Source organism: Castanea sativa, chromosome 7 (assembly GCF_040712315.1).
Source record: "Castanea sativa cultivar Marrone di Chiusa Pesio chromosome 7, ASM4071231v1".
Classification (NCBI taxonomy): domain Eukaryota; kingdom Viridiplantae; phylum Streptophyta; class Magnoliopsida; order Fagales; family Fagaceae; genus Castanea; species Castanea sativa.
Window position 1 is genome coordinate 5,741,248 of NC_134019.1, and position 21,450 is coordinate 5,762,697.

General features: G+C 33.5%; 2 protein-coding genes across 4 annotated transcripts; one reads left to right on the forward strand and one right to left on the reverse strand.

Moving 5' to 3' along the window:
• Nucleotides 1-2,919: 2,919 nt before the first annotated feature.
• LOC142643624 (protein transport protein SEC13 homolog B) lies at nt 2,920-4,848 on the forward strand. The gene is made up of 2 exons (XM_075818319.1): nt 2,920-3,026; nt 3,690-4,848. The coding sequence occupies exon 2, from the start codon at nt 3,705-3,707 to the stop codon at nt 4,608-4,610; it is 906 nt and encodes a 301-aa protein (XP_075674434.1). The 5' UTR covers nt 2,920-3,026; nt 3,690-3,704; the 3' UTR covers nt 4,611-4,848.
• Nucleotides 4,849-11,225: 6,377 nt separating this feature from the next.
• Nucleotides 11,226-20,790, reverse strand: LOC142643623 (lysine--tRNA ligase, cytoplasmic). 3 transcript variants are annotated; one of them, XM_075818316.1, is made up of 18 exons: nt 20,615-20,790; nt 20,327-20,435; nt 19,641-19,716; nt 18,005-18,073; nt 17,720-17,885; nt 17,537-17,630; nt 16,568-16,653; nt 15,525-15,649; nt 15,384-15,446; nt 14,511-14,636; nt 14,117-14,399; nt 13,912-14,008; nt 13,666-13,822; nt 12,893-13,036; nt 12,722-12,790; nt 12,487-12,630; nt 12,292-12,343; nt 11,226-11,512 (listed from the first exon to the last, which is right to left on the reverse strand). In XM_075818316.1, the coding sequence occupies exons 2-18, from the start codon at nt 20,404-20,406 to the stop codon at nt 11,496-11,498; spliced, it is 1,848 nt and encodes a 615-aa protein (XP_075674431.1). In that variant the 5' UTR covers nt 20,407-20,435; nt 20,615-20,790; the 3' UTR covers nt 11,226-11,495. The 3 variants fall into 3 exon arrangements, with proteins under 3 accessions (XP_075674431.1, XP_075674432.1, XP_075674430.1); XM_075818317.1 differs by having other exon boundaries at nt 20,327-20,418; nt 20,615-20,719; XM_075818315.1 differs by having other exon boundaries at nt 20,327-20,418; nt 20,510-20,708.
• Between the last annotated feature and the right edge of the window lie 660 nt (nt 20,791-21,450).

Below are 21,450 nucleotides of genomic sequence, written 5' to 3' on the forward strand. Positions count from 1 at the left end.
TTGCAGGTGCGAGTCGTTTTCACTAAGCGTCTGGGTCAGCATGGTAGCTAGAGACGAAAATGAAGTCATGTGCTATTGTTATGATACTCCGTGTGCTAGTAATCCACTTAAGTCAAAACCCAAGAAAAGACAGAAGCATAAACAAATACATTATCCACGTAAGAAGAAAATAATATATGAATAAAGTAATAAATACAATATTTTCACAAAAGTTTCAAACCAAATTTTATGTGACAAATTAGTAATGATAAAAAAAATAAAAAAAATAAAAAGAGTAATTTCATTGGCAATTTTAAATAAAAACTAACAACAGTTTTTCATCCAAACTTTGTCGTAAAATTGTTGTGAAAATTTTGTAGACATAACATTACTAGTAATATGTAGACTACATGCATAAGAATAATGAACCCCAACTTGTTCAAAAAAAATATGTGGAGGGCTATCAAAACGATGGCGTGTAAATATAAGGCTATATATCTTTTCTTTATTACCAAATGAGGTAAACAAATCTTAATGCAAATAGAAGCAATTACTTGAATTAATTTAAGAAGCATGAGAAGTAAGATGGAGAAGTCTATATATAGGTTTAACATGGGTGCAACACATGAGAACCACTGAATTAGTTCAGTAGGTTCTAATCAGAAATATATTATGCAATTATTCTGTCTCAAACTATAAAAATTAGTCATAATAGAGATACACAGGCTGTGTTTCTCAATCAAAAAAAAAAGAGTATACTAGGTGTGAGTTTGGATGAGCTGAATTTTTCAGTTTATCTCCACTTTCAGCTTATTTTTACTACTATTCATGAGTCTCACTGCACTTTTTGATACTATTTATAGGTCCCACTATACTATTCAGCTTATTTTTTAACATTTTTTTTACACTTTCAACAAAAAGTTTTCAGTTTTAGATAAATAAGCTGTTCCAAATGAACACCTAGGTTTGATCAGGAATAGCTTATTTAGCTGAAATTGAAAATTTTTTGCTGAAAGTACTATAGATAAAGGTAAAATCTAACTAAAATAGTACAGTGAGACTTATGAATAATACCAAAAAGCATAGTAAAATTCATGAATAGTAGAAAAAATAAGCTGACTTTAAATTCTAATCTCAAATGCAACTTAAATGTTCTATGATCATTTAAAAATAAATAAATACAATGGGATTTGAATTTATAGTATTTACAGCATTATAATTGCTCTTACCTCATTAATGACTTTTTTTAATTTTTATGTTGACAAGAGTCGATTTCAAATCCTTATTCGATGACAAATTATTTTATAAGTTGAGCTAACTAAATAACACAATTCACAAACAATGAACATCATTGCCGATCAGCACCACTGATTATTTTGAAGTTTAATACACATTCTTCCAATGTGAATCTTCTTAAGTTCTAACAATGAATAGGTTTTATTTTTTATTTTTTTGATAAACAATGAATAGGTTTTATATGTGTATATATATGAAAAGCCATTATTTTTCCGTGCCTCACGCGTGAAGATACGGACCATTTTCAACTCCAGGTTATTAAAAAAATGTTAATCAGGTTCAACAGTACACGACACAACATGTGATATTGATTGTATAATATTAACTGCTAGAACTATGTAATGGAATGCAATGATCGCACAATTTGTAACAAAATTTTGGCAATATCGCCGTCTGTTCTAACTTCTAATATAACTATACAAGTGGATTTTAGTTAACTTAACTGGTAAAAGATCTGACAGTTGATTAAGAGATCTGGGGTTTAATTCTTTCTTACACCAAAAACTGATTGGTGTCTTAACCTAGCGATAAAGAATTATTACGAAATAAGTTGAAACTTCCAAATATATATATAACTATACAAAATGACATAATAATGACAATATGAGCCCATGTGGTAGCTTTCTTGAAATTTCATGGGCCATGAGCCCATGTCGTAGCTTTCTTGAAATTTAAAAAAGGCACATTTTCACTTTCAAGTTTCTTTTTGTTGTAAATGAACAGTATTATCTTGAGCCCTGAGTGCACACTGCACACAAGTTTTTTTTTGTAGGTTTAATTCGCTTCGCTGGTAAAGTCTTTTGTCATTAAGAGCAATTATTATAGAATAAACATCATAAGTTTAAATTCTACTATACGTATCAACAAAAAAAAATTGTTTTCGCTCCGAAGCATGTAGAATCTTGATCCTCCTGCTCTGATGCCTGCTGATCCTACTGCCAGCACAAAATGTCCTTTCTTTTGGTTATTTACTTCGATACTCCAAATGACTCTTCCAACGTATCAAAAAAAAAAAAAATTTTGACTCTTCCATCCAATAAAACACTATCACCTAGTGTAGCATCGCGTAATGTGACAATAAATGTAATTGGTAAGTTTAAATTACCTCATAATTAAATTTTGAATTGCATCTTTTTTAATTTGTGACACATCAGTTTGTAATATCAATTTATGGTATATTTAGATACTGTTTATTTTGATGAAAACTGAAAATACTGTAGTAAAATAATTTTTAAATAAGTGAATAGTACCATAAAACCCATTTTTAATGAAAATTTTATTGAAAAAAGAGGTTTGTGAATCTCGTAAATAGTACACAAAACCCATAGAAACTCATGAAACGTACTTCTCAAAAAAAAAAAAAAAAAGACCAAAACGCAGACGTGTTAATTTTCATCTCTATCCAAATGGATTCTTAGTAAAATCTGTAGCACCTATAAGCTATAACACTACTTTTTAGTATTATTATTATTATTATTAGTCCTAATAATTTCTCTCCAATTTGAGCCCAAAATTATAATTAATTAATTAATTAATTAATAAATTTTTTTTTTTTTAAAGAAAAAAAGAAAGAGGCCTGCTCTGCTGATTGTTCTAATGAGCCCAGCCCAAAACCTCATTAAAATCCAATCCAAAAGGAAGAAATAATAATAATAATAATAATAATAAACAAATCCGAATCGGAGAGACTGAGAGAGTCTGAGAGAGCAAGAGACAACGCCGCCGCTCCGCTGTGCTCTGAATTTGTGTCGGTGAGTTTTGATTTATTAACGTTTTCCTCCTTTTGTTGTTAGTGTGTTGATGATTTGATTTTGTTGGGTTTGTAACTTTGTATGTTCAAAGATTTAGATTAGAGGTGTGGTTTATGAGGAAATTTGTAGAAAAAAAAAAAAACGAGAAATGGGATTGAGAGTTTTTGTGGGGTTTGTTCAAGATTTGATGAATTTCATTTCATTCTCTGTGAATTTGTAGCACTTGGGGTATACTTAATTTGATGAATTTGTGTTAGCTACTTGGTAGATTAGTCATATTCATGCAATATTTGCAAATGATGCAACTTGCTATATGGGATTTGATCTTATTCCCTTATAGCAGTGATTTCATAACTCAATAATGCAACTTGTTATATGAGACTGAGATCAGATTTCTATGATTTGTTAGCTTAGAAATAATGGGTAGCTCATGAAATTTATTCAATTATCAGATTTTTAAAGATTTGCGGAAAACGTAGAATTTTGAGGTTTTTATTATTTTAGTTTGTTTTTCATGTTCTTGCACTTTCTTAGGAATCAAGTAGTGGGTCTATGTTTAAAATTTTAGATGATTTCACTTTTTGAAGGATTTGAAAGTATGTGCAAAATCAATTGGAGTATGAATCAGTTATAATTTAGGTTTACTTCTTTTGTTCTGAGCAGTGTTAACGGTAGAAAATGCCTTCGCAAAAGATTGAAACTGGTCACCAAGACGTGGTCCATGATGTAGCCATGGATTACTATGGTAAGCGTGTTGCCACGGCTTCATCAGACCACTCCATTAAAATAACCGGGGTGAGCAGTACAGCCTCCCAGCAGCTCGCAACGTTAACTGGTCACCAAGGACCTGTTTGGCAGGTGGCATGGGCTCACCCAAAATTCGGGTCTTTACTTGCTTCTTGTTCTTATGATGGGCAAGTGATAATATGGAAGGAGGGTAATCCGAATGAGTGGACCCAAGCCCATGTCTTCAATGACCACAAGTCATCCGTCAATTCTGTTGCTTGGGCTCCTCATGAACTGGGACTTTGTTTGGCATGTGGTTCCTCTGATGGGAATATCTCAGTTTTCACTGCAAGACCGGATGGTGGTTGGGACACCTCAAGGATCGACCAGGCTCACCCAGTTGGTGTCACATCTGTTTCATGGGCTCCCTCAACAGCTCCTGGGGCTCTTGTTGGTTCTGGCTTGCTTGATCCTGTTCAGAAGCTCTGCTCGGGTGGTTGTGATAATACTGTGAAGGTTTGGAAGCTCTATAATGGGACATGGAAGATGGATTGCTTTCCAGCTCTTCAGATGCATACAGATTGGGTTCGTGATGTTGCCTGGGCACCTAACTTGGGACTTCCGAAATCTACAATTGCAAGTGCCTCACAGGATGGCAAAGTCATCATATGGACTGTGGCCAAGGAGGGGGATCAATGGGAAGGCAAGGTTCTGAATGATTTCAAGACTCCTGTTTGGAGGGTCTCCTGGTCGCTAACAGGAAATATATTGGCTGTGGCTGACGGAAACAACAGTGTGACGTTGTGGAAGGAAGCTGTAGATGGGGAGTGGCAACAGGTGACTACAGTTGAGCCTTAGAATCTTTTTTTTTTTTTTTAAACAGTTAGCTCCTAAAGTACTGGATTCCATTCTGAATCTTTTTCATTTACATGTATTAGGACTTATTGTTTGTTTACATATTCATGTATTTTATTACTTTGCTTGATATTGTCGAAAGTTTCAAAGTTGGGAGTTTATATCAAGTGCCTAGACTTGCCAAAAACAATTGTTGATTGTAGTTTGTCAAAAATTCTCTTGAAATTGTTGATTTTGGTCATGGTGGATTTCTAATATCAGTTTGTCTTTTAGTTATTTTTCAGCTAATCTCCATTTATGAGTGTAACCATTTGCTGATTAATTAAAATAAATACGTCTTTATATGATTCCACATAGAATCCACCCAAATGCCATCCCTCCCTTTATCATTGAGCTGAAGTGTATTTTTTTGGTCGAATTATACAATGAGTTTAGGGAAATTTTTTGTTTTTGGATATCTATAGAATGTTTGGTTTTATTTAGGGTTATTGCTGTGGTAAGAATTGTAGACTAGTCTAGTTTCCCTTCTTTTGCCTTAAAAGGGACTTAAGTTATTGTAGCATCTGTCAAACCCTACTATGTGGAACTATGATGTTGCAAAAATGAGTTATCCACTTAAGTTATCATAGTCAAACCCTACTATGATACTGTCATCGTCTGTGATGATACACTTGGTCACATTGAAGATGGCAGATGAGCATGAAAGTTTCTTCCCTCAGGTATTATTGACTAAACAAAGACATTCCCTCTTTGAGCTTGAAACCAGGTATTCTTTTTTCTTTCCTTTTTTATAATTTGATGGTTGTAACGGAGGTGGGGGATTTGAACTTGGACATCTCCATTGGAAGCATAGGGGTTACCAATTGAGCTATAAGACTTTTTACAAAGGCACCTTAAACATTTGTCAGATTCATTTAATATATTAAAAAAAATTATCATGTTTCACGGAGACATGGTCTGTTGCCCCTCAACACTGCTATTGTTCGCTAAATACCAGCTCATTTATATGAAATTCAGAAATTTTATACTTTTTCAATTAAAATATTTTTTGTTCTATATATATTAGAAGTGAGGACTAAGGAGGGAGATTCAAAACCAGGAAAAATACTCTTCGCAAAATCAATTACTATATGATTAAAAAAAATTGTCGATGATTAAATGAATTGTCTTTTTCACAATTTGTGTGTATATATATATATATATATATATATATATATATATATATATATATATATATATATATATCTTGTTTCACGTTGTTAATTATTAGTTTCATTTATTTAGTAGGTAATATTAAAAATATATGATATAGAAATCTAATAATATTTAAATAGTCGAAAAGTCTCAATATGAAGTAGTTGCTTTAGGCCCTAAATACCTTGAACTAACCCCAGTGGTGAACAAACCTAGGACTTGCTTGGTTATGGTCTCATAAATCACACCAAGGACATTATTGGAGTGAGTAGGGGAAGGAGGATCGAATAGTGTTTTCCTCACATTGACCTATAGGCAAATGATGGTAGTCCTATAAGAATGGTGATCATGTATGGAGGGAATAGCACCAAACAACACAACCATATTACTCATGAAGCTAATCATCCTTTGAAAGATCCTATCAAAATCATCCTTTAAAAGATGGAATAAATTATATGAGAGTGCACCAAATTATGGTGAGATCATCCTCATATACTTACCAGTATAAGGATGAGCACATGAACTCAATCAGTGCAAGAAAATGCCAAATGGTATGTTGCCTAATCCTGTCTCGTGTTGGACCATCATAATTTCCACTCAACTTTCAACAATTGAGGACACCTGCACTTGCAAATTCAATCACGCATTATATGTTGATTATGTTCCACTGACTAACCTCTTTATTGTGACTAAGAAAAAAGACTTTTAGGTCTATTATTAAATGTAAAGTGATAAACCCCAAGATGACTACAAGGGAGGAATGAAAGAGAAAGACTAAGAGGGAATTCATGTCAATGAAGAGACCAAAATCTCTTAGGAGGATTTCAAAAAGTGATTGTAGTTGTACCCACTCTTTTATGTCTACCAATACTTTTTTGATGGTATGGTGTATAAGTCTTCCCTCATCATAGAGATTTTTGAAAATATGCATGCTTGGCTTCTTTGCAAAAAATGATCAGATATGACAGATTTGAAATCATGTGGCCTTTTACCACAATGCAGAGGTTTCTTTAGCTATATGTTTAATTGGGTCTTTTGCCTTAGATATGACCTTCATAATTTTGTGGAAAATGGGAATCAAGAGGCATATGCCGTTTACAGGAGAATCCACTTTCTGCATCTCTCTCCAACTATCTCCCTCTCACTCAAAAGGAGCCCATGAATGAATTCTAGACAGTTGAAAGCCAACCAGTAGCTTTGGAGTTTTAAGATTTTATTTCCATGGATATAATAATCAGTAAGATCATTGACATCATAATTAAGATTCATTATCCTACAATAATGTTGACAATACAGACTCTGATTTTTTCTGGTGGGATCACTGACTATCGAAATCCTTTAAACCAATACATAATGTTGGTTCCCTTTCTGACAACATAAATTGTCTTGAAATTGATGGTTACCAACAAGATATCACCAACTTTTAGTTTGAAAAAGAGGTCATTGATGTGAGCTTCATTATATAATTCATGGAGAAGTGATATCATTTAGCTAGTCAAAGACTCAAAGGTACCAAACAGAAATCCAAATCGAGGACACTGGAATATGAGACAAATAATGTGCCGTTGTCTTGAGTGGAAAGGGCATGACATAGCCCTATTAAGCACGACCAGCCTTTATGTTATTAATTAACAAGAGAAAAATATGAGCTAAGCTAATCAGGCTGTCACTCATTTTATTTTAGTCCATATCCAAATACAGGAAAGTTGAATTAAGTTAAATATTGGTTAAAATATATTAAAATGATGTAGAAATAGAAAGCAAAGAGATTTTTTATTTTTTGAGGAAAAAAAACGAAGTGATTTAATATGGTTTGGTCTCATGATTTATATTAACAACAGAAAGTTTTGAAGGGCTATATCTTTGCAATATTGAATTGTATGTTACTCCGACGATCCCAAATTGTTAGTTCTCTATTCTATTTTAGGATTTCCCAAAATGAAGTCATCTTTTTAAAATTAATAAATAAAATTTCTATCTTACCCTTTATTTTATTTTAAAAGTCGGTAGTTATGGAAAAATTATACTTTTTTTAACTAAGACACAATACATTAAAAGATGTTTCCTTAAAAAGTTAAATTTTCTAAACATGACCAACATTTTCGGACAAAAGTAGTATAATGAACCATATTATGGTACATAAAAGAATGAATTACGGTAGTCTTTCATGTTCTAAAAAGCTATGTTTTACAATAAATATGGTAAAATCTTGATGTATAATATCCTAATATATTTTAACATCTTCTCAAACTCAATGTGAAGGCTTGACAAAAGCTTGAGTTTGGAGGCAAGGTCTTTAATGCAAGGAAAATCTTTAATGCCCATCAAAAACCACCAAGAAATGCTTGAAATAAGATCACTGTCGAAGAGGAAATTGATCGTGAAGCATGTGATGCACCTGAGGTCATTCAAGTATGATCTTAAAGAGAAAAATACCAATAAGAGGCTTAAATACAGGGACTCGACACAGCTGCAAGAAGTTCTTTAGCATAAGAGCAGAAGCAGGCATATCTGTGTGAAGCAATGACCTATAGAAGTCAAATAGCAGGTTAGGTGTGTAGAAAAGAATGAAACTGGCGCTTCAGAGCTTTAAGACTATGTGAGACACATGGAGGGTGTCTTCATGGCAAGTTACAACGCATGCAAGGAAGAGTATGATCAAGACTCAGACGATACTAGAGGGCATGTGTGACGTCAAAACAACAATTCTAAGAGGACCCAAATGCATAATTGAAAAATCTAGGAATAGATGGAATGAATCTGGGTCTCAAGTGTGGGCTCTAATTTTACCTATGGAAGCAAGAATAAAAGTTGAAGATATTATAATATACCATGTTAAATTAGAAAGAAAAAATAAAATAAAACAGAGAAAATGCGAAAGACTCTTATCTCTCCCTACTCCCTAGGGACGTGTAAGAATAGTCTTTAGGTTAAGGAGCATTTAGTCTACTACTTGAACAGAGAAAAACATCAAGAAGATGATGGAATAGAAACCCAACACAATAGAAAAATGTTAGGACCACAACTATTTACGCAACTTTTAACACAGCTCACCATGTGACAAGTTGTTAGCAATGGATCAGTGTGAGTCCACACCTCTACCACTTACAACTTGCCACATTACGAGTTGTTTGTGACAAAAATTGTGTAAATAGTTATGGTACTAACATTATTAGACACAATAACATAAAAAGATTTGGAGCAAGAGCACAGGTAGGCATATCACCAACAAGTGTTTTGTGTGGAGCAATGACCTATGGAAGTCAGATAGTGGGTCAAGCATGTCGTCATAACAAAATTTGCATGTGAGGGCTCTTAAGCTCATGTGAGACACATGGAGGCTGTGCAGTGCACGCACTACATGAAATGCACGATTGAGACTCAGCGCTTGAGGGTGTGTGACACACCAAAATGACAATTATTTAGGGACATGAATGCAAATTTGAGAAGCTTAGGTATAGATGGGATCCCTAAAGATCTGTATCTTTAGTGTGATCTCTAATGTTGATAGCAAAAGCAACGATGAAGGTTGATAAAGAACAAAGATTATGACTGTAATACCATGTTAAAATAAAAAGAAGAAAAAAATGATTTACAAAGAATAAGGTCTAGTCTAATGGCCTATGTATACAGTGGAAAAGCCCTAAACTAGTAAATCTATGCTATATTGAATTGTGTATTACATTTAATTCAATATATGATATATTAGGACTAGTATGATAATCTTAAAACCGCAGTAATTAGTAGTTAAAATAAACATGGTTTCCATGTTATTTTAGAAAGGGCAAAACTTAAGAACAAATTCTTAAATATTATACATAGGGTTCCTAATTAAATTCAACCACATGATTGCATTGACTAGTAAAAACAATGTTATCTTTTCCAAAAAAATTATATTTTACCTTGTGCATTGGTCAATTCAATCACTTTTTTATTTATTTATTTATATTTTAATAGTTGGTGTGGAATGATTTAAACCCTAAATATCCCTATTAAAACACTATAAAGTGATAGTTGTGTTACTAGGCTTTTTGCGACAATGCAATCAAATGAAATAATTTAAATGAGAACCAACGGTACAATACCTAATCAACTAAACCTAAGTCTACCTAACTAATAAACTATATCTAAGTTTACCTACCTAATGAACTTTACCTAAATTTTACCTTTATAAAAGACTGTGGTTTACAATATTTATAGCAATATTCTAATAAGGTCATGTTAAAGTTAAACCTTATGTAACTCTTTGAAATGTTGAACCATCCCATAAATTTTGTTATTGAAAAAATATTTTAACAAATTACCATTGAATTGCATTGTGTTCTTACACTATTGTAAACATATTGAACTTTTCTAATCAATAAAACTTCTATTACCTGTCCTAAAAAATTAAAATTTAGAATATTTTAAACTTTAAAATTATGCCCAAAACATGAGTTTTTCAATAAAATAATAAATAGAATCCTATTAACATGAAATTGGAAGTGTTATGAATTTATGTAACATCACAAAAAGTTACGTTATGTGTAAAATAATCTTGACCCACCAATACTTTTCCCACACACAAACACACTAACACACTATGAGATTAAATTTTATAAAAATGTGGTGTAAAATTGAAGTTTTACCCCTCTAAACCCAATATGTCACATCATCCATATTACATATTAAAGGATAAGAACAACTATACTCAATCAATTCTAATACCCATTTAAAAATCAAACTTAACTATGAGTTTATTCACTTATTGAGATGTTATTATATGTAATAAAATGTATTTTGTTTCAAATAAAAAACTGACATAGCAATCTTTTATTAAATAGTGTAAAACATAAGTTTTACACCATATTCTTACCAAATTCAGACTCATATACCATGATCTGCGCACAAATTTGCAATAGAATTTTATGATATATTTATGGTGTGGACCGTAACATACTCCGCACTGTATAAAGCCAGAATTTTAGTGTCAATATGTTTACGGATCAAATGCAGGCTGAAAAATTGGGATCAATTGAGAAGTTATTAAAAAGAGACTTTCGGGAGTCAACAATAGGCAAGTTACACTCCAACGTTTGGCAATCATTTCAATCATTGATAGCTAACTAACTTTCATATTATTTAATTGCATTTCTGAAATTAAAGCATAATTCTGGTCCAATTATGCGAACAAAATTTCTCTCTAATTTAATTTGAAGGGAAACTCAAAACTCCCCTTAACTGTTAAATGCATGTCAAATTTGGTTCATAACAGATATTATTTACTATTCAATCAATAAACTTATTTTTTTTATGCATAATTTTTTATCATAAAACTTGAAATTTAAAAATGTCATTGATGCCATAATTATTAATCTTAGATCTTCTAGAAATTTAATAATAAACGGTTAGATCACATCCAAAAAATATAATAAGAGTTTCAAGAGTCTCCAAACTCCAAAATATGCATAAATATATGAGAGAGAGATTACAACAGTTCTAATAACTTGATTCTTCATTTAATTTCACAAAATATTTTGAATTTGCCAAAAACTAAAAATAATTAGATATATGAAGAATGACATAATTAGTAAACTGAATTAACAAGGATGAATGGTATTTCAACCCATAAAAAGGAATTGCCTAAGCTCCTGCCTTGGGTTCATGCCAACTTTCTGGGTTGAGAGCTCTGGTTTCCAGAATTTTGAAAATTACCTAAGCTCCTGCATTGCCTAAAGGAATACCATGGGACCAACGAAGTCAGTCAAAATATACAATTCTCTGGGACATGGACAACATAACCATAGTTATCAAAACCGGAACAAAAAGTGAACTGCACCAAACATCAAACCACCAATGAATTGGTATAATGGTTAATTGGTTCAACAATTGAGTCATTGGGTGAAAAACAATAGTCAGTGTTTAATTATATATATTTTTTAAATTGAAAAACATATTGAAAATAAAATAAATTTTAAAAAAAAAAATCTGATTAGCCCGTACTAAATTAAATAAATGTGTAAGCTGTAAGCGTACTAAACATTGAAATTAATAAAAGTACAATTTCATAGAATACATAGAATTCATGAATTTCTATTGACGATGACAAAAAATAGAGCCTTGAATTGATACCTTAGTTAATCTATCAAAGTTTCAAAGTAAAAGACTTAAAAAGTATTTCATTATAATTAAATATCGAAAAAAAAAGCATGATTATTTTGTTAAAACAACCTATAATTAAAAACTCAGTTTAAAAAATAAAAATAAAAATTTATTTTGCAAATCCAGTGTTTCTTTCATACCAAACCAAAATCCTACATAAACGGTTTGAAAGTTCAACAATTAGTTTGGTACGACTTTAATAAATATAGATATAACTGCATACTCCTCAGACAGAACACAAAAATGCCAAAATACAGGAATGAAACCTGTAACTGAATATGAAAGAGACAGAAAAGACTAGCATCAACTAAAACAAAAGCATAACATGGGCCAAACTGAAAATGAGTACCTTTAGCAGATGGCTCATCTTGAGGTTTCATGGCTGGGAAGAGAAGAACCTCCTGTTACCAAATAGCATATGTTGAGAGCCCATTGAGAACATACATGTATAAATGAGACAAATGCAAACAGGCAGAGACCCGAGAGAGAGAGAGAGAGAGAGAGAGAGAGAGAGAGAGAGAGAGAGAAGAGAAGAGAAGAGAACCTTAATGTTTTGTGAATCAGTTAACAACATTGTTAGCCGATCAATACCCAATCCCCAACCACCTGTTGGAGGCAACCCATACTCAAGAGCCGTACAGAAGGTTTCATCCAAAGCCATTGCTTCATCATCACCAGATTGCCGATCCTGCATGCAGACCAAATATCATTCAGAAAAGTTCCAGAGGAATTTATTTAAGGATAAATCCATTGCCCACTAAAAAAACTGATGCGTGAACCTTGAGCTGCTCAGCAAATCGCTGGCGTTGTACCACAGGGTCATTCAATTCAGTGTATGCATTGCAGAGCTGAGCGATTACAGAAAAATTAAGTCAGAATCATGAATTATAAAGCTGAAAATTAAATGAAACATAGAAAGAAAAAGAAAACAAAATATCCTGAAACCATACTTCATGCTTGTTAATAAATAACTCAAAACGCTCAGTAAGGCCTTTCTTCGTTCTATGCCACTTAGCCAAAGGACTCATTAACTCAGGGTGGTTAATTATGAAAGCAGGATTTGTACAAGTCTCTTCCAAGAAGTGTCCTACAAGCTGCAGTAACAGAAAAAATATATATAATCAATTCTCATAAATTGTCTGAGCATGCAAGCAAGAATAGTCTACCTTAAGAAACAAAATCAGATCAAGTCAGAAAACATCATTGTCAGAACAAAAGAAATTACACACTTTTTCTAATGTAGAATTACTTAATTATTGTAAAATATTGGGGACCCCATCATATTGTTCTTTTAATGGCATTTCCAATCAACCACTTTTCACTGTTCCCAACCTCCAATCATCTCTCCCACAGATAAATGCTACGATTTATACTTTATTCAACTGCTACAGCTTATCAGTTTAAGCAATCTTATTGAACCATTACTCCAAATAGCAGAAAGCCATCTAAGGAAAAACCAGTATTCCAGCAAGAGCAATCCAATCCATTGCTTTTCCTCCACACACCCCCCGCCCTTTTTTCCCCCCTACTCACAAATAAAAAACTTAAGCCCTTGCTCATACCTAGCCTCTCATTCACCTCCTTAAGCATAAAGCTCAGAACCTTCATCACAGATATTGTATCTACTTAGTACATGACACAGGATCACAATGCCAGTAACTACCTAATTTATGTTCAATAAAGTAATAAAAAAAATTTTAAAAGGACTAAGCAGAGAACTGACTTTGTCCAACAAACGCGCTGTTGTTTCAGGAGGGGCACATTTGATCTCATACTTCGTGCATACGTCTTTCAAATATTTGTTGGCCTCATCACTGGAAAAGTCCTTGGGAATATTGAGGTTCGCCATCTTCTCTAATTCTTCTATCATGTCAATCCTTCTGCCAAAGTTAAAACAACCAATTTCATAGATTTTCATATTCATGTTAATGTTATACAATTTGTGAAAGATACTGCATAGATGACAAACCTGAAAGGTGGAGTGAAGTCAATCTCAATTGGATCCTCATCCAGCCCATTTGCATGATATTTAATTTTATATCCACCTGTAAGTTCCTTTACCATCCCTGTTACACATTACTGTGTCAGGAAAAATCCAAGTATTTTGGAGGATAAAAATAACTTCACTACCCAAGTGGAATGAAGCAGTTGTTTGCAATCCAAATGACCCTTACCACTCAACATTATCTCAGTGAGTTCCATCAAGTCATTGTAGTCAGCAAAAGCCATATAGAACTCACAGGTGGTGAACTCCGGATTATGCGTCAAATCAATGCCCTCATTTCTGAACTGCTTTCCAATCTCATAAACACGGTCAAGTCCACCAACAACAAGCTCCTTAAGATAGAGCTCAGGCGCAATGCGCATGAATAGCTTCATGTTCAGGTCATTGTGATGGGTCACAAATGGACGGGCAGCTGCTCCACCAGCAATCATATTCATCATTGGTGTTTCAACCTGACAGCAAAAAGAACATTGATGGTAATGAAAAGAAAGTAAAGTCAAGTGCCATGTGTAGAAACCACCTGAATGAATTGAATAAATAAAAATTCAAGACAAACAACTAACCTCCAAGAAATCACGACTGTCAAGAAAGCGCCGAATATATGAAATGATCTGGGATCTTGTCTTAAAAATTTGCCGAACCTCCATATTCAACATCAAATCTAAATAGCGTTGTCGATAACGAGTTTCCTAGCATTAAAGACAATAAAATAAAACACCAGAAAAGGAAAAGAAGAGGAGAAGTGAAAACACAGTCCAAACTGAAAGAAAATAAAATAAATGGACCCATCTCACTTTTATCTGCATCAGGAAAAAATAATCCAATTCATCAGGTTCAAATCACCCCCCCCCCCCCACAACATCAATAGCAACCAATAAGACGTAGATTAAAGGAATCATTTAATTAAAAAAAAAGGATCAAAGTGTTCCCAATTCCAAAGACGAACCTAACATTTATATAGATCACAAGGGCAGACTTCTCCAGAGGCCAACCTATAGTGTGAGCCCCAGGATATAAGCTTCAAATCACTTTCAAAGAAATGGTTTTAAAGATTCAGTTTATTAAGCCTAAAGAAACCTTGTTCAAAGAATCACATTTACCCAAAAAATTAATTCATTTACCATTCAGGTTCAAGCGAAAGGGAACAGAAACTATTTCCAGCTGACAATTAAATTGATGTATTTCCCTGAATGGGTCCTTATAATATAAGGAAATAAACTATAGAAAATAAAAACAACCAAAGATTACCACACAAGTATTCGGAACATATTATCACAAGCCAAAAATGAAGGTTTGCAATTCATTTTCACTGAACTTCAGAATATTAATCAGTACCAGATCATATGTACTTAAATTTTTATTTTGGGTGTGCTAAAGAATACAGTTTAAAACAGTGCAACAGGAATTTGGTTAAATTTTAGGATATTAATCAATACCTGGTCTTTCAAAACATATGTTTCAGGATTCCTGGTACATCCTGGGACCCAAGCCTCCTCTTTCTGCAACAATAAGAAAGTAAGGAAGTCAGGATCAGACTGTGACCGGCATAAATTCATTCAGGGAGAAACCATGTTTACCTTCAAATTGGTATTGTCAGACACAGAACCAGCCTTAGGCTTTTGCCTTGGCATCATATGGAGACAATGGGATAAGACTATAAACGATTTTGGAAAAATACTTAGCTCCCCCCTTTTAGTTTTCCCTGAATTGAAAGAAAATGTGTTAAATTACCGATTCTCCCAGAAACTAAAACCATTAGAAAATGGTGAATTTAATTTGAACATAATTCTAGCACTCCCTCTCACACATGGGCCCAGCCTCCCCGTTAATAAGTGGGGCCCAACATGTGTGATTTTTCATATTTTAAATGGGAGGTAGGGTGAATTTAAATTTCAAATTCTCCCAAAAGTTTAAGCTACTAGGAAATAGTGAATTTAATCATTTGACCATAATTCTTACAAAATGTAAGTCAAGCAAGAAGTTTATAATTTAAAGAAACAATGACTCAAAACCTACAACTCAACTTTGAAATTCAAAAAAAATAAATTATGCCTCTAGCTCAAATGGCACCTCCTTCCCTTGTAAGAGAAAGTTTGGGAGTGAGTTTGTGAGTTCAAGACCCACTAAATCTGTATGTAATTATGAGTAAAAAAAATGTACATCTATATCACAAGATTGGACCCATTTCTAGAAGATTTCAACAATCATGCGGCATACTGATAAAAATAAAATAAAAAAATAACCAATTATGCAGCATAGAAAACTAAAACAGTTCACTATAGGGAAAAAGACCAAAATGAAGCACCTATTTAAGGGAATTTTCAAGCGGTCTCTTTTAAATTTGTATTTTGAAGTTCTACCTACACTCTCCATAATTTTTTCCTTATGCCACAATTTTTAATTCATTATCACACATCAAATGTGAGAGAGAGAGACAGAGAGAAACCAAATTAAGTAATTAAACTGATGGTGATTTCTTCTGTAAACTCAACAGTGTCAACACAGTAAGGAGCAGCTATATATATATATATATATATATATATATATATATATATATATATATATATATATATAAGTCAAAAGGTGTTAGTAACTACCCAATTTTAGTAACATCACAAACCTGGAAACCCCTTGACGCCAACAATATCACCACGCTTCACAGTCGAATGGAACCTAGAAAATTCTTCCTCATTCAAATCTGACTTGCTGCATCATGGAAATGAAGAATCTCTTTATCATTAAATTTGGTATCTGTGCAGCAAAACTTGGTGCAATTTAGGGGTGACACCCAGCCAGGGGGTGGGCCAGGGGGGTGATTGTCCATGAAACTAATTCATATCTGAACCAAAATTTCCCAAATAGTACCAACTGGAAAGTCTCATTCATGCATATTCATTATCTTGTTTATATAGGTCCTTTATAAATTTTTTTTTAAGCGCAGTTGAGAAAACTAGGCAGTGGTACAGAAAGATGCGATAAAGTAAAATGACCTACATCATTCTTTTTGCCAATCTACCTAAGCCTTCAAGATACAACTAATCAGGCTTCACAAACACGAAATTAGCAATAATTTCAATAAAAATATATTAAAAAAAACAAAGTTTCTCTTACAAGGAACTTGGGCAAAACATTGACATTCAACGAATTGATGAATCACTACCCAAAAATATTAACTTTTTAAGAAAAGAAATTTGACATGAAATGCTAGGTAACAAGAAAATCCAAATTCCCAAACTAATCACTTATTCCACCATAGAAGATAACAAAGAGAGCAATTTGTGCCCATTCAAAGAAAGAGTCCAAAAGCAAAAACAAAGGCGCTTCTACTAATATGGAAAGATTCCAATGAGCTGCATCTCAAATTGCACCTCCTCTTATAAGGGTAAGGTGGAGGAAGAAGTCATAGGTTCAAGGCCCACATGGTTGCATGAATAACTTACAAAAAAAAAAATCATTTAAAAAAAATTATAATTAATAGAAAGATAATTTGTCACAAAGACATTGCATACCTAAAGAAATAACAATACTAAAATCATAAGGAAAAATCAAATATGAATAAGGAAAAAGAAAAGATACAGTGCTAAGATACCTAGCATCAGCCATAACTTGGACTTTAGCAGCACCACCATGTAAATCATAAAAGAATAGCTTTGAAGAAGATGAACGTTTGCTCATGATACGCCCTTGCATAGGAAACAAAATTTTTTAAAAAAATCACCAAAAGAAACATGATAAATACTAACCAAATAAATAAAAGCCCTGATTTCAATACCAGCCAAATTTACAGTATCATCCTCAAGATGCTCCCCATTGCCTATGTGGTTATACTTCTCTACATATTCAGGGATAGACATTGTAACAGGAAATTTGTGAGGATATGGCTCTTCACCAGCTGCCCTCAGAGCTACAAGATATTTCAGTCTATTTTCGAAGTATTGCTGGAGGAAAAACAAATGAGGAAGATTAAAAGCAGGAGATTGAGGTTATAATCAAGAGCTTTGCGGAAACGATCCAGGAAAAGAATGCTAACTATTGCAGGACAAGAATGGACTTATACCGTTGGATCCATATCTTCATCGTCAGCTGCTGCAGATTTCTTGCTGCGGGAATCTGCCATAGAAGCAGCCTGGAACATAAACACAAGTTTATTCTTAATAAGATTCCAAAACAAGGTGGTAAGGCACCTTAAAGATAACAGCCAATAACACATCATACTCCATCATGTTCAAACTCCACAACATGATGATCAATGTAGATTCATTCATATAGTAACATCAATACATTCCATGGCACCAAAATTTAAAATTCTCTATATTAAAATGAGTAATCCAAGAAACCAGCACCTACAATTACTTCAGGATTTTTGAAATTTTTTTCATCACAATTAGGAAAAGAACATGTCCTTTTTTAAAAATAATTAGATAGTTACAATGGGGGGAGAAAGGATTTGAACCCTGAATGTCTCAGTTTTTTTTTTTGATAAGTAACCCTAGATGTCTCAGTTGCAAATACCAAGAGATGTTAGTTGAGCTACAAAGCTCTTGGCAGAAAAAAGAAGTCAAATATATGACAAAACAACACTAATTACTATTTTAAATACTCCAAGTTTGTCCTGACTAATTAAGACATGGCCATCCTTGCATATGAAAATTTTTCATAATAAAAATTATTAGAGGTGGACTGTTTTTTAAGCCAATATATGAGATAAACATGTAGCCAATGAATCATAATAATTTGTTGCTCATTCTAATACTACAAGATATTCTTTTTCTCAAAATTTACAAGGGAACAATTACATCCCAACTCTTAAGTTCTATTTCATTGCCCTAATTTATTATAAGGTTAGATTAGAATAGTAAAATATATAGATATTTCACTATATAGTCCACAAGAATGGAAGAGCACAAAGAATAAACAGAACTGCAGAAAATTAAATTCTGCGGATCCACAGAGATTTTCATAATCAAGATATGGAAGCAGGCAGCTTATTCTTTCGTTGATCATATTTACTCCAAGATACCAAGGGGAGGGGGTGATAGGATGACATGGCAATTAAATACATGTGGTAATTTCAATATTCTCTCCTAATATAATGCTACTAGTGGCAGAAATGCTCATTCTTTCCCTTGGAAGAGCATCTGGGGTGCTAAGGCCCCAAAAAGAGGGTGTCGTTCTTTTTGTGGTATGCAGCATGGGATAAAATTCTTACTTTTGATAACCTAATCAAAAGGGATTTATCCCTAGTAAATTAAGTGTTTGTGATGTTTGGGATTCAGTGAGTGATGCTCGGGATAGTAGCATTTCTATTAGTTGGATGGCGGAATAGGATTGGTAAACACTCCTCAAATGTATGGAATTTAGTTCTGGCATGCTTGATGTGGCTAGAGTGGAAGAGAAACAAAATAGCCATATGTTTGAGGACGTATTGTGCTTCTATTTTTGAATTCCAACACCCTTTTAGATCTTCTAATTGATCATCTTATAATTTTTTGGCAAGAGGCTCCTCATTTGACCCACTCACCATCTCTAACAAATCACAAGTGTGCAAATTTTGTGTGAGATTTGAGTGAGACTGGCCAAGGTGCAAAGACAGTGACAGATTGCTGTTGGTGGCTTGAAGATCCAGCCAGATTGTTGATTACATTCCCCAATGTGCACTTCAACTGTGGATCTAACAGATCAGTTAAGAATACCTGTTTTGCCTTCTCCTCCTCCTTGCGCCGCCTTTCTTCTTCCCTTTGCTTATTCTTCAATTCCTTCTTGAGTGCACTGTAAATATTCCCCAAAATACAAAGGAATTAAAAACCCAAAACTAATTAGATTTCTTCATTTATTGGTGGGGGTAATTTATAATCTTCAAAAAACTATATTCATATCTTCCTCAACTTATCCAACATAGTAATAGTATTCTACTGGCACTGTATTTTGAACAAAAATAATGCATAAGAAACAATAAAAATAAGAAGCTAAATATGTGCATAAATCACCAAAAATAATATTTTTAGAAGAATTTGGATCTATAGTGGTCAAATTTTGTACTGGCCACCAATAACAAAAGCAACACATACTGCTTTTTTTTGTATATAACGCCTGTGTATGGTGTCACCCAAATTCTCTTCTTCTTCTTCTTTTTTGTTATATGCAAAAGTTGTTGAGAAAAACATATTTTGGAAAAGATTAATGTGGTATTGTGAGTGTATTTTATGTCCATGTATAAAGTAGAGCATCACACACAAAGAGCACACATCAAAGACCAACAACAGTATAAAAGAATTTGCCCTACATAACATCAAAAATGGTTGTCATTCTTTTTCCTCTGTTTTTCCATTAAAAATACAAAAACTTATGCGAAATCAGAAACATTTTTCCCGAAACTTACTTTTTGCTGAGAGTTTCGCCAGCAGCAGGGGAGTCTGTCACCACTGCTTTCTCCTTTTCATCAACAACTGAGCCCTCCATTTTTAATAAGACCTAGACCAATCGGAAATCTGCATCACAATCCCATAAATCACAAGTATAAGACATCATAACAGAAATATTTAAATAAAATAATAATAATAACTTTCTCTTCTTCTTCCGATTTTCCTGGCAGCCAAACAGTGGGGAAAGAACAATATTTTTTTTTATACTTCAATTAATACAACAAGTAGGGGAGGGGAATTTGTACCCTGGTTCTCAAGTTACGAGAGAGAGAGAGAGAGAGAGGAGGTAGGGATGGAAACGGGGTTAGTATAGAGAGATAGAGGTCTGAGGGCTGATACGCGAACAGTGAGAATCCGCTAGGGTTTAAGCAGATAGGGTATTTTTTTTTTTTTTGGTTGGAGAATGGGTAATTAAATTATTGGTAAAAATGAAATATTCACCCTTTAACTTTTACCCTTTTTTTTCTCAAAAGAAAAAAATACTTTTTTTCATTTCAGTACTTTAACTTTCAGTTTGTCAATTTAGTCTTCTAATTTTCAATTTTTGTTAATGTAAGATTCCGTTACATTTCTGTTAATGGTTGCCGTTAGAGCCACTGACACGACGCCGTTTTGCAATTTTTTTTTTATTCGGAATTAAAGGGAAAAAAAAAACATTAAGGATTCGAAGGAAAGCAAATAGTACAATTAAGGCAAAACAAAGGAAAACATAAATCATTGTCGAATACCCTTCTGTTTTTGTTTTTGATTCAATCAAGTTTTGCTCTGCCTTGACTGAATCAAACTTAGCCAAATCCCAACCCATAGAACAAATCACAGTCAAATACCCATCACCTACAACCACCAACAGCAACCCACAACCATCGAAATTCACACCATACACCACCGAAACTCAACCAAATCCCAACCCACAACCCATTCAAACCCAAGCCTCAAACACCGATTCAACCCATGGTGGCAAACTCTGGCGATCAAAAGCCACAATCCACAGCAAGCAAGTAAAAGCCATAACCCACGACAACAAACCCAAGTGAGCAAAACGTCACCTTCAAACTTTGTCGTTGCCACCGTCGCCTTCAAG

Coding starts and splice junctions, on each gene's coding strand:
- LOC142643624 (XM_075818319.1), top strand. CDS start 3,705: ATGCCTTCGCAAAAGATTGAAACTGGTCACCAAGACGTGGTCCATGAT.
- LOC142643623 (XM_075818316.1), bottom strand. CDS start 20,406: ATGGAGGGCTCAGTTGTTGATGAAAAGGAGAAAGCAGTGGTGACAGAC. Junction 18,074..19,640: donor AGGAGGAGAAGGCAAAACAG/GTATTCTTAACT, acceptor TTTATGTTCCAG/GCTGCTTCTATGGCAGATTC. Junction 12,791..12,892: donor TATTTATTAACAAGCATGAA/GTATGGTTTCAG, acceptor GTAATCGCTCAG/CTCTGCAATGCATACACTGA.